At 40.0% G+C, this 12,225-nt stretch overlaps 1 protein-coding gene across 1 annotated transcript in view; it reads right to left on the bottom strand.

Annotated features, from left to right (window-relative positions):
• The window catches only part of LOC127577993 (triokinase/FMN cyclase-like), a 68,485-nt gene that overhangs the window by 33,355 nt on the left and 22,905 nt on the right, over positions 1-12,225 (bottom strand). Inside the window, exons 5-8 of the mRNA XM_052029699.1 lie at positions 10,455-10,533; positions 9,196-9,285; positions 7,946-7,980; positions 1,067-1,151 (exon numbers count right to left, since the gene is read on the bottom strand). Coding sequence (XP_051885659.1) covers positions 1,067-1,151; positions 7,946-7,980; positions 9,196-9,285; positions 10,455-10,533 — 289 coding nt within the window. The remainder of the gene's footprint in view (positions 1-1,066; positions 1,152-7,945; positions 7,981-9,195; positions 9,286-10,454; positions 10,534-12,225) is intronic.

Here is a 12,225-nt window from a genome sequence, read left to right as displayed (position 1 = left end):
ACTGATGTAAAGTACTCTTTTAGTTCTTCTAACAAAGGCCTCTGACCTGAGACATTAACTCTGTAACTCTTCCCACAGATGCAGCTTGGCCTACTATATATTTCCAGCATTTTCTGCTTTTTATACTCATTTAGTACCTCAGCCATACTGTCTGCCTCCATTAGTAATTTCCATGTTGGTCTCTGATCAGCTCCACTTTTCCTCTCTTGACCTTTTTCTTATTCACATGGCGATGGAACATGTTTGAATTCCCATCAATGTCTGCTGTCAGTTTTTTTTCATGCTCCCTCTAAACTTTCTTTTCATCTTCCCTTCTGAACTTTCTACAACCAGGCTGGTTCTCACTTGTGTTAATAACCTAGCACCTGTCATATGCACATTTTCCTGCTTGATTTAATTCTGTATCTTTTGGTCACCTAACAAAATCTGTGGTTAACCAATCTTTATCCCTCATAGCAAAGTAACTAGACTGTAGCTGAATCATCTGCACCTCAAAGGCTTTCTCTAATCATTGTTTTACCATGGTTTTGCCAGAACCAAATTTAATACTGCTGTCTTCCGCATCATGGTGCTGATCTGGAAATTCTCAAGGATACATTTCAGAAACTACCCCACTTTGGCCTTTTTGTTAATGCCATCCCACTCTACATTTGGATCGCTAAATCCCCCATTATCAAAACTTTTGCACATCTTTGTAATTTCCCTCCCTGCAAATTTGCTCCTTAATATCCTTCCCACTAATTGATGGCCAATGGAATAGTGCCAGCAGTGTAACTGCATCTCCATTGACCAACTATGGAAAAAATAAATTCTGTTTTTGATGACTGCAGGATATCACCCAGGATTGCAATGTTCTCTTTAATCAAACTGAAACTTCCCCTTTTTCTTCCCTTCCCACACAGCACCCAGAAATATCTAGAAGCCATCCTTCAGTTCCTTTCACACATATCAATACTGCAAGTAACACTGGAAACATAAGTAAGCACAAGATTAGCGCTGAGTAGCTCCACCAACACGCTGGACTAATGTATGAATAAAAGTCATCCACAGCTCATTTTGTACTTACCAGCTTGAATTGGCAGATGAGACTCATTTGTGGGATTTGTCATATGATCCATCATTTTTTGTACAACCTCATCAGCTGGCATTATCTGGGGGAGACAAAAAACATCAATCAATGATGAATGGTGATCACAGAGATTAAGTGAAGAGTCATCAGCTGTTGCATCAAAGAGTGATGGTAAGTAAATTTCTGTTGTTTAATGAAAAGGATCGGGTGGTTAGAAACTGTTTGGATCATGACACAAAAGAAATGAGGAATTATCAAAGAAACAGGCCCTTTGGCCCACTAAGTCTGTGCCAACCATCAAACATCCATTTACACAAACCATGCACAAATTACATTTTTATTCTCCCCATATTCTGATCAACTCCCCCTCAGATTCTATCACATCCACATCATAGTGGCCAATCAACTGATCAACCTGCACATTTTTGGGATATTGAACGAATCTTGAGCTCCTAAAGGAAAGCAACTAAAAACCAGCATTCCATTAGCCTTCCCGAAAACCTACTGCACTTGTATGCTAGCTTTCTGTGTTTCAAGTACAAGAATACCCAAGTTCTTTTGTGCTACAGATCCCTGCAGTATTTGTCTGCATAATTAATAAACTGCTTTATCATTCTCCTTTTTAAAGTGAAGTACTTCACATTATACCCATTTGTCAAATTTTAGCCCACTCACTTAATGTATCAATATCTCTCTGTAAATTTCCAGCTTGTCTTTCCACCCATTTTTGTCATCATCTACAAATTTGGCTGCTGTATATTTGCTTCCTTTCTCCAAACTATTCATATTGGATACAGCTGTGGGTTCCAGCACCGATCTTGTGGCACCCCACTGGTTACAGGGTGCCAACCAGAAAATGATCTTCATCCTGCTAGTTAGCCAATTCTCTCCTCATGCTAATATTACCCTCAAAAACACGAACCTCTGTCTCACCAAACAACTTCTTGTGTGGCACCTTGCCGAAAGCCTTTCGAAAAACCAAATATATTACATCTACTGAGTCCCCTCTTCCACAGACCTGAATACATCTGTCAGACTAGATTTCCCCTTCATGAACCTATGTTGACTCCACTTCATCAGATTATAAATTTCCAAATGTTCTACTACAACTTTCTTAATAATTGATTCTAATATTTTTCCAATAATAGATGTTAGGCAACCTAGCTTAGTTACTCACATTTTGCTTCTCAGAACTTTTAAACAAAGGTATCGCATTGACAGTTTTCCAATCCTTCGGTATTTCTCCAGCATCTAAGAATTTTATCAATTTATCCACTACCTACGCAGGATCCCAAGATGCACACCATCAGGCTCAGAAGACTTATCAGCCTTTCGCTCTATTAGTTTGCCTTATCCTAATTTTCTACTTATGGTCATAATATAAAATTCTTCCTCTATACCTTTAGTATTAATAGTATGTTCTCTTTGCTGCCCGCATGCCCATAGAAGACTTATTCATTTCTTTTATGACAGCTTTCATTCTCTTCTCATGATCTCTCGTTGTCTTATTTTCCTTTTAAATTCCCCTTTCAGCTTACTATTCATTTCCCCTTTCAGGAAGGATTTGACTGGACGCAACATCAAAGCATTCTGGTAAAACAAGGGGAAAACAATCCAGTGGTTGGAGCCACAACCCACACAAGGATAGTTCCTCAGGGCAGTGAGCAGCAGCCAGTCATCTTAAGCTGCTTCATCAATGACCTTCCATTCATCATAAGGTCAGAAGTAGAAATGTTCACTGATGATTGCACAATGTTCAGTTCTATTCAAAACTCCTCAATAAATTAAAATCCATGTCTGCATGCAGCAAGACCTAGGCAACATTCAGGTATGGACTGACTAGTGGGAAATAATACTTGTGCCACTAAGGTACCAGGCAATGACCGCCATTAATGAGAGAATCTAACCACATACACTTGATATTTAATGACACTACCATCACCAAGTACTCTACCAACAACATCCTGGCATAACCATTGACCAGAAAGTCAACAAGACCAGCCACATAAATACTATGACTTCAGAAGCAGATCCAAGGCACCCCAAAGCCTCCCCATCATTGATAAAGCACATGTCCAAACCATGATGGAATACACCCGACTTGTCTGGATGAATTCAGCTTCAACACTCAAGAAGCCCTCACCATCCAGGGCAAAGAAGCTTATTTGATTAGTGCCCCATCCACCACCCTAATTATTCATTTCCTACCCGTACTACTAGTGCACCCTGGCTGCAGTGTGTATCAACTACAAAATGCTCTGCCATAACTAAGCTTAGGCTACTCCCTCAGCACCTCCCAAACCTGCAGTTTCCAAACACCAAGGACCAGGGCAGTGAATGAATCGGAACTATAGGTTCCCTTCCAAGTCGCACACTTTCCTGACTTGGAAACATATTGCCATTCTTCCATTTTTTTCTTCTTAATTCCAATCAAATGGATTCTGTACTTCACTCCTCAAGGTGATCATTACTCTGCAACATTTGATGTCTTACTTAATCAGCACTGCAACCCACTTTTTTTCCTTCCATATTTTTTCTGAACACCTTGCATCCAATAACATAAAGTCCTCATTCCTATCCTTCCTTTAAGTTTTGTTTCAATTAATAGTCACCACATCGCAAGTTCAAACAGCTATTTGTACTTAAAGCTCACCAACCTTACCATATTTTTTGTGCTTACACATATGTGGAAACTAAACACTCCAAACCAGAAAAGTCAAAACAAGCAAGTTTTCAAACATAGAGAAGAAATCATAAAGAAAGCTAGGCTTGATGCAACTGGATGATTCCAGCAGCGAAGTCTCTGGCTGGGAAAGCTTCTTAAATATTGTTGCATGAACTGCCCATACCAAGAAGCGACAGACAATAAATGAGCAGCTGTAAAATGCAAGATGTGCCAGTCGTCAAGATAAATCAAAGAGCAAGTTTTGCACAAAACTAAACATTCCATGTACACTATGTTCAGCCTTCAACTGGATGAAACTACTTCAAATGACTGAGAGCATTAATGTGGCATGTAAATATTAAGGATGTTAAAGGTAAACTCCTATCCTGTAAAACATTTGACACAATCAGGAAGAGCACAAGACTTTTCAACAGCAATGATAATGTGGGAAATTTTTGCAGTTTATGTATTTATGGTGTTCAGCCATCACGGGCATACATTTTGTTTTCAGTAGAAGGTAGAATGTGTGTCAGCTATTGTGATTGTTAGTCTCTTCGCCTTTGTAAGAAAAATTATTATCTCTTCACAAAGTGTAAAATACATTGAAGCACCCACCCCTGGAAAGCCATTGAACTTTAATTGGAAAAGCAGAGAATTTCTTTGCAGCACTCTTGAAAAAGGTAAGTACTTGGACCACTTTCTTTAAGGAAGTATACTGCAAAAATGACAATATCCAACACATTAAGGCACACTGACAATGCTTTGCAGTGAGCACTTGCTAATGGATTTCACAATGACTGACAAGGACATTAGGTGACATACACTTTATCTTCTGCTGAAAGGGAGGTTATTGTAGATAGAGCATCTTCAGAATATACAATACAAAGAACTTTCCACTGTTTCTTGTGAATCAAGAATGGATCCTCAAACCTTCTCACTATTAAGACAAAACCCCAAAATTGTCCAGATGTGAATGGTGACATCAGGTCAGAAAGTTATACAGCACTGAAATGGACCCTTTCAGCCTATCTCGTCCATGCAGCCTGTGATGCCTATCTAGGTTAATCTCATTTGCCCACATTAAACCCATATCCCTTTATGCCTTTCCAAACACCTTTTAAACACTGTAATTATATATAACTCTCCATTACCTCTTCTGGCAGTTCATTCCAGGTATTCACCACCTTGTGTGTGAAAAACCTACCCCTCAAATCTCCTTTAAATTTCTCCCCTTAAACTTGTGCCCTCCAGTTCTAGACTGCCTGCCCTGGGAGAAAGATTTTGACTATCTTTCTTAACTATGCCCCTCATAATTTTATAAACCTCTGTAAGGTCACCCATCAGCCTTCTATGTTCCAGTTAGAATAACTACAGCCCTCCATTCCAGACAACATCCTGGTGGATCTCTTCTGTACTCTCTCTATAGCCACCACATCCTTCCTGTAGTGTGGTGACCAGAAATGTATACAATACTCCAAGTACGGTCTAACCAACGTTTTGTACAACTGCAACATGACATTCCAACTCTTATATTCAAAGCCTCGGCTTATGAAGGCAAGCGTACCAAATGCCTTTTTCATTAATCCATTCACCTGTGTTGTCACTTTCAAGAAGCTATAGGCTTGCATCACAAGGCGCCTCTGTACATTAAAAGTCCCCGCCATTTACTCTATATGTCCTACCAGAACTTGACCTCCCAAAGTGCATTACCTCACAATTGTCTGGATCAAAATCCATCAGCCACTGCCCCACCCAACTTTCCACTGATCTATGTCCCTCTGAATCCTTAGACAACTTTCTTCGCTATCTATGACTCCACCAATTTTTGTGTTGCCTGCAAACTTATTAATCATACCTCCTACAGTCTCATCCAAGTCATTTATATACACTAAAAACAAAAGTCCTAGCATCAATCCCTGCGGTACACCACTTGTTACAGATTTCTAGAAACATTGATTCACTACTATTCTTTGCCTCTTATCACCCAGCCAATTTTGGATCCAGTGTGCCAATACGCCTTGGCTCCTTTGTGCCTTAATCTTCTGGACCAGCCTACTATGCGGGACCTTGTCAAAAGCCTGACTAAAGTCCACATAAACCAAGTCCACCACTCATTAATTTTCCAGTTACTTCTTCAAAAAGAGCAATCAGGTTTGTGAGACACAATTGCCTCTGCACAAAACCATGTTAACTCCTCCTAGTCCCTGGCTTTCTAAGTGAACGTCAATTCTGTCCCTCAGAACCTTTTCCAACAATTTCCCTAACATTGATGTAAGGCTCACTGGCCTGTAGTTTCCAGGCTTAACCCAGACAACCTTGGCCCACTGCAATTTGCCTACCGCCGAAACAGGGCTACAGTGAACACCATCTCTCTGACCCTACACTCATCTCTGGAGGATCTGGACAGTAAAGACACCCATGTTAGACTATTGTTTATTGACTACAGCTCTGCCTTCAATACTATAATTCAATACTATAATATACCTTCAATACTATAATTCCAAGCAAACTCATCACCAAACTACGAGACCTGGGACTCAATACCCCCCTCTGCAACAGGACCCTTGACTTTCTGACCAACAGACTACAATCAGTGAGGATAGGCAGCACCACCTCAAGCATGATTATTCTCAACACTGGTGCCCTACAAGGCTGCATCCTCAGCCCTCTACTCCTACTGAAAACAAAAATGTATGCCCTCTATACTCATGACTACATGGCCAAATTCTGCTCTAACTCCATCCACGTTTGCAGATGATATAGTAGTAGGCCGTATCTCAAATAACTATGAGTTGGAGTACAGGAAGGAGATAGAGAACTTAGTGACATGGTGTCATGACAACAACCTTTCCCTCAATGTCAACAAAACTAAAGAGCTGGTCATTGACTTCAGGAAAGGGAGTGGTGTACATACACCTGTCTACATCAATGCTGCTGAGGTCGAGAGGGTTGAGAGCTTCAAGTTCCTGGGAGTGAACATCACCAATAGCCTGTCCTGGTCCAACCATGTAGATGCCACGGCCAAGAAAGCTCATCAGCGCCTCCACTTCCTCAAAATGCTGAAGAAATTTGGTATGTCCCCTTTGACACTCACCAACTTTTATTGATGCACTCTAGAAAGCACCCTGTCTGAATGCATCACGGCTTGGTATGGCAGCTGCTCTGCCCAGGACCACAGGAAACGGCAGAGAATTATGGACAGAGCCCAGTGCGTCACAGAAACCAGCCTCCCCTCCATGAACTCTGTCTATACCTCTCACACCCTGGTGGAGCAGTCAGCATAATCAAAGACCCCACCCACCCAATCATTCTCTCTTCTCTCCTCTCCTCTCCCATCAGGCAGAAGATACAGGAGCCTGAGGGCACATACCACCAGGCTCAAGGACAGTTCTATCCTACTGTGATAAGACTATTGAACGGTTCCCTTATACAATGAGATGGACTCGACCTCACAATCTACTTTGTTATGGCCTTGCACCTTACTGTCTACCTGCAATGCACTTCCTTGTAGCTGTGACACTTTACTCTGTATTCTGTTATTGTTTTTACCCTGTACTACCTCAATGCACTGTGTAATGAATTGATCTGTACGAACGGTATGGAAGACAAGTTTTTCACTGTACCTTGGTACAAGTGACAATAATAAACCAATACCAACACTGCCCTTTTTGAACGAGGGGACAACATTAACTATCCTCCAGTCTTCTGGTACCTCATCTATGGCTAATGAAGATGCAAAAATCAGTGTCAGCATCCCAGCCCTTTCTTCCATTTTCATCCTGAGGTAGATCCCATCTGGCCCTGGGGATTTGTCCACCCTTATGTGCCTCAATATTTCCAGCACTTCCTCCTCCCTGATAGAGACATGCTCCAGAGTATCAGCCTACTCCTCCTCCAGCTCTCCAGCCTCCATGTCCTTCTCCCTGATGAATACCAATGAGAAATATTCATTTTGGATCTCATTCATGTCCTCTGGTTCTACATATAGATTACACCTCTGGTCCGAAGGGAACTATTCCTTCGTGGCCAGCACTGAGAAACATACATTTGCTCTGATCAGCGTTTTGAAATGCTGTTACACAATGCAGGGAGTATGGTTTTCAGTATTGTATCAGAGTGAAATTATTTGACAATGCCACTTACACCCTTTATTTCCTATTAGTGCATCAAGTATGCTTAGAAAAGCAGGCTCCTCTCCAGTAGCCTCTCACCTTTATCCGCTCGATTCCAGCTTCTCCGTGGATACCTAAACAAATAATAAACATGCCTCAATATATTATACTGGCTAAATTTTGTCGTGTTTATTCTCTCCATAAGTGACAGACTTTGTCTTGGCAGGATTCCATGGTAACCATTTACCTCACTCAAATATGAGTACTCTTCATATCCTTGAACAATAAGTCATCATTCTTGGAGAAGGAGAACACCTTAACCAAATCCCTTCTTAGTTTATCTGCTGTCTGGATATTATTGAGCATTTCACCTCCTGTACATTGAAAAAGCATATTTCAGGATTTAAAATACTTCCCATGCAGAGAGAGACAGCAAAAAAGATATGTGGAATGAATGTACCTGCAAGATGAATTTGAATGATATGTTAGAGAAGAGAGCAGTTTGAGGAGGGTGGAGTAATACATGTATGAGGATGCAAGCATATCTGCCCCGAGCTCACTTTTCCTAACTGAGGTTATTAACACCTATGGCACCGAATCCACATACTCTTGCTGCTTGTTTCTGTGACACTCTGTGTCATCAGCAGACTACTTCCTCTCATCAGGACCACTATGTTGTGAATAAAATAACCTGGAGAACTTGACCCTGACCACTAGCTGGAAGCCTTTGCTAGAGAGCCTGTGTATTTTTCTGTTTTCCTGATGTGTTAGAAAGACAACAATCAATAAATTCAGACCTCAAGTTTTCTACAACAGCTTTAACTCAGCCAAGCATAAACATATTTTTGTCAGTTTCCTAAACAATTAGATTGAACAGAAGTGATAATGACACACACAACTCAGTTTCCATTCCATCTTGGCAACCCGTACTCTACTTTCTATGTTCTTGTATTGCTAAGCCAGCTCTAGATGATATCACTCCTGAATGCACGAGTTCTAATGTTGTTATTCCCTTAATATTGCAAACACGATGAACATTGTGATTCCTGACATGGCAGAGTTAAATTAATTGATAAAGCAAATGAAGCTACTAGGGTAAGTTAAATAAGATCAATAAGGCTATTGTACCTTGTTTGTGTAGTTCAGTTCACAGAACATAGCACCAACTGAAATATCACTTATTAATATTAAAAAAGTGTATAGCGGGGCATCAGTACAGCAACTCCAAGTCAAAAATTCCAAGATGGATATGTTCTTGTGTAACGATACTAAGCTAATTATTATTTTGCTATACTATTAGTACTATACTATTATATTTTCTAGGCACTGTGCTCTGAACAATATCTAACCTAGTCCAACTTCCAGTTCATCCATTTCCAGATTGAAAGTTGGCCCAGATCCAGGGACACTGCAAGGTGACAGACAGATTCCCATTGTACCTGAGCAAGAAAACACAGGATAAAAAAATGAATTAATTTAACAGTCAGAATAACACATGATTTTGCTTCCACTAGATTCATGTCATTTAGACCTTTACTCAGGGTGAACAGTCAGGTGAATAACTGGAGCTCTGCAGCTGTAAAAATCAGTGACATAATTTGTAGTCATGTGAGTTGCTCTTGTTATTTGGGCTATAGTATGATCCAGAGTTAAAATGGTATTTAAGGCAGGGCAAGAATTCTGATAGTGATTTCATTTCTATGGGATCACTTCAACAGATAGATCACATGTATAGGAGGCTTCTCTTCCTGTCACCATACCTCGATCTCTGGGAATCACCCAACAATCTATTCCTCTTCCATAGAGATCAGCAGTGGTCATTCGGCTACTCAAAATTTAAAATAATGATATGAATGAGAGTAACATATCTATGTCTGCTATGTCAGGTGGGAAAGTGAGTTCTGAGGAGGATACAAAGAGCCTGTGAAGGGTTACAGACAGATGAAGCAATTGGGCAAGAAGATGATGTACATGAAAGAAAATGTGAAGTTGTTAATTTTAACCCACAGAATACATATTTAAACTGTACAAAATTAATAAGTATTGGTGTGGAGGAATCTTGCAGTGCTGGTTAAGGAGATGCAGATATAACAAGCTATGTTAAAAATAGGAATAAAACTGTTTTGAACATCTAACATCAAACCAAGCTGCAAAGCTGGACACGGAAAAGTTGTCCCAACCCAGTCAACCTTGCAATGAGTTTTCATGAACATCTGGGACTGATATTTAAATTAAGAGTTATCTCACAAGCTAGTCAAGCAACAACCTCACATAGCTGTACTCACATACTATCTGTTTCATTAATAAACTTCATCCTCTAGCATCCACATAGAAATATTTTCTGATCTAATCTATGCGAAAAATATTGTTCGAAACAGAAGGATTTGCTGTTTTTTTTGGTCTATATTCACTTGAAGTCAGTTTTGCCTTCTCTTTCAAGCAGTGCTACCTACATGAAAATAAAGTGAAAAACAAACGGCAAGGGCTATAGATTCACTGTTTCTCATCAACTGAATCCCCAGCAGCTGATGATAGAATCTCTAATAACTTCAATCAACTATAATAATTGGCACAGTTTGGAACTGGAACCCATTTGGTTAACACTTACCGACTTTACTTAAAGTAGACTTAAGTTTCTCCACAATTTCATCCAATGACTTTCCCATTTCAGACATGGCTCCCGCTATCTGTCAACAGCAAAGCTAGGTCATTAACATGGGGGAAGGGCCAGCATAGGCTGAAGATTTAAACATTCTGAAAATGCTTGGCTCTCTCCCGGGGTACTCTTCAAAAGTTCCCTCAGCACATTCTCGAAGAGTTTTTTTTAAATATAATTTATTAACCTATAAAACAATGAAAATATTCAACCATTTAGTGCTTCAGTCCACAAGAGTATATACATAAAGAAGGGTTTGTGGGATCGGGATAACATTGACATGGATAAAGGACTAGTTAAAGGACAGAAAAGACTAGGAGGTTTCAGTCATTTTCAGGATAGTAGTCTACTACTAGTGAGGCACCGTGGGACCCTCATGACTGAACCCTCAGCTATTCACAATTTATAATAATGTGCTGACAATGCAAAAATTTAGGTTGTAAAGTAAGCTGTGAGGAGATTGCTAAGGGTTTGAAAAGGAGAGATTGGGCCAAAAGTTGGCTGTGGGAAAATGTAAGGTTATTCACTTTGGTTGGAAAAATGGAAAAACAGTACATGGTAAGAAATTAGTAAATACTGGTTGAGCTGGTTCACAGCAAGTGTTATGAACTGGGTTACTATTGGTCAATGTCCCTTTAAGATAGAGCATAGTGGTGTGTATGTTGGTGTGGTTACGACAACAGAAGATAAAGGACGTACTGACGTTTTTGAAGCAGTCAGAGGAGAGAGGGAGAGAGGGAGAGAGGGAGACCATCCTGCTAGTTTCTCTATCGATGGATGAGAAACAGTAAGTGTGCCTGTCACTACAATCCACGTATGGATTTTTGGAGTAATCCGATGGAGTCCAATTTGTCGTTAACCTGTAGAGAGAACCCTTTTCGAAGGTGGTTGTGGACTGTGTTACACCATTGCCAGAGGTTTGGGATGAAGGTGTTCATTTGCTTTTGTTTGCAGTAAGAGTTGGTACAGGATACCTTAGATTTTGAATTTGTGTCTGGACATCAGGAAAAAGTAACTTTAGAATTGCCAGGAGGACAATGGGTTAATTTGCTGGACTCTGTTCAGAAATTTAAAAACCTGCAGAAAGTCTGCCAAATTGGAACATTTTGTTTTGTGAAAAAAACAGCTGTGGCCAATTCTGTTGACATTAAAGTGTCTGAAAATTCGAAGGTTAAAGCTTATGGCAGTCTACACATTGAATTAGTGAGATTCGTAAACAACATTGAATCGAAGAACCTTGAAACAAAATTGGACCAGTTCCAATTACAAGGTCAATATGTGAGAGAATTAATCTTGTTTGAAAATGGATAAAATGGAGTATAAACACGTGCTATGTCACATGGTCGGCAATCAGCCATGATTTTCCAGATGTTAAATGGGAGACATGTATCTTTACTAATCTGATATTCTGTAATTGTGTAGAATGATAATTATTAACATTACTAACTGTATACACGGTTGAATTTTTTCTTGGAAAAATTTCTTTTTAGGTGGGAGGTGTTATGAACTGGGTTACTATTGGTGAATGCCCCTTAAAGATAAAACATAGTGGTGTGTGTGTTGGCGTGGTTACGACAACAGGAGATAAAGGACATAATGATGTTTTTGAAGCAGTCAGTCCAAGTCAGTCAGAGGAGATTGAGAGAGAGAGACACTAGCATGCTAGTTTCTCTATCGATGGATGAGAAACAATAACTGTGCCTGTCACTACAATCCACATATG

This window comes from Pristis pectinata, chromosome 14 (genome assembly GCF_009764475.1).
Source record: "Pristis pectinata isolate sPriPec2 chromosome 14, sPriPec2.1.pri, whole genome shotgun sequence".
Lineage (NCBI taxonomy): Eukaryota > Metazoa > Chordata > Chondrichthyes > Rhinopristiformes > Pristidae > Pristis > Pristis pectinata.
This window is presented reverse-complemented; position numbering and strand designations above follow the sequence as displayed.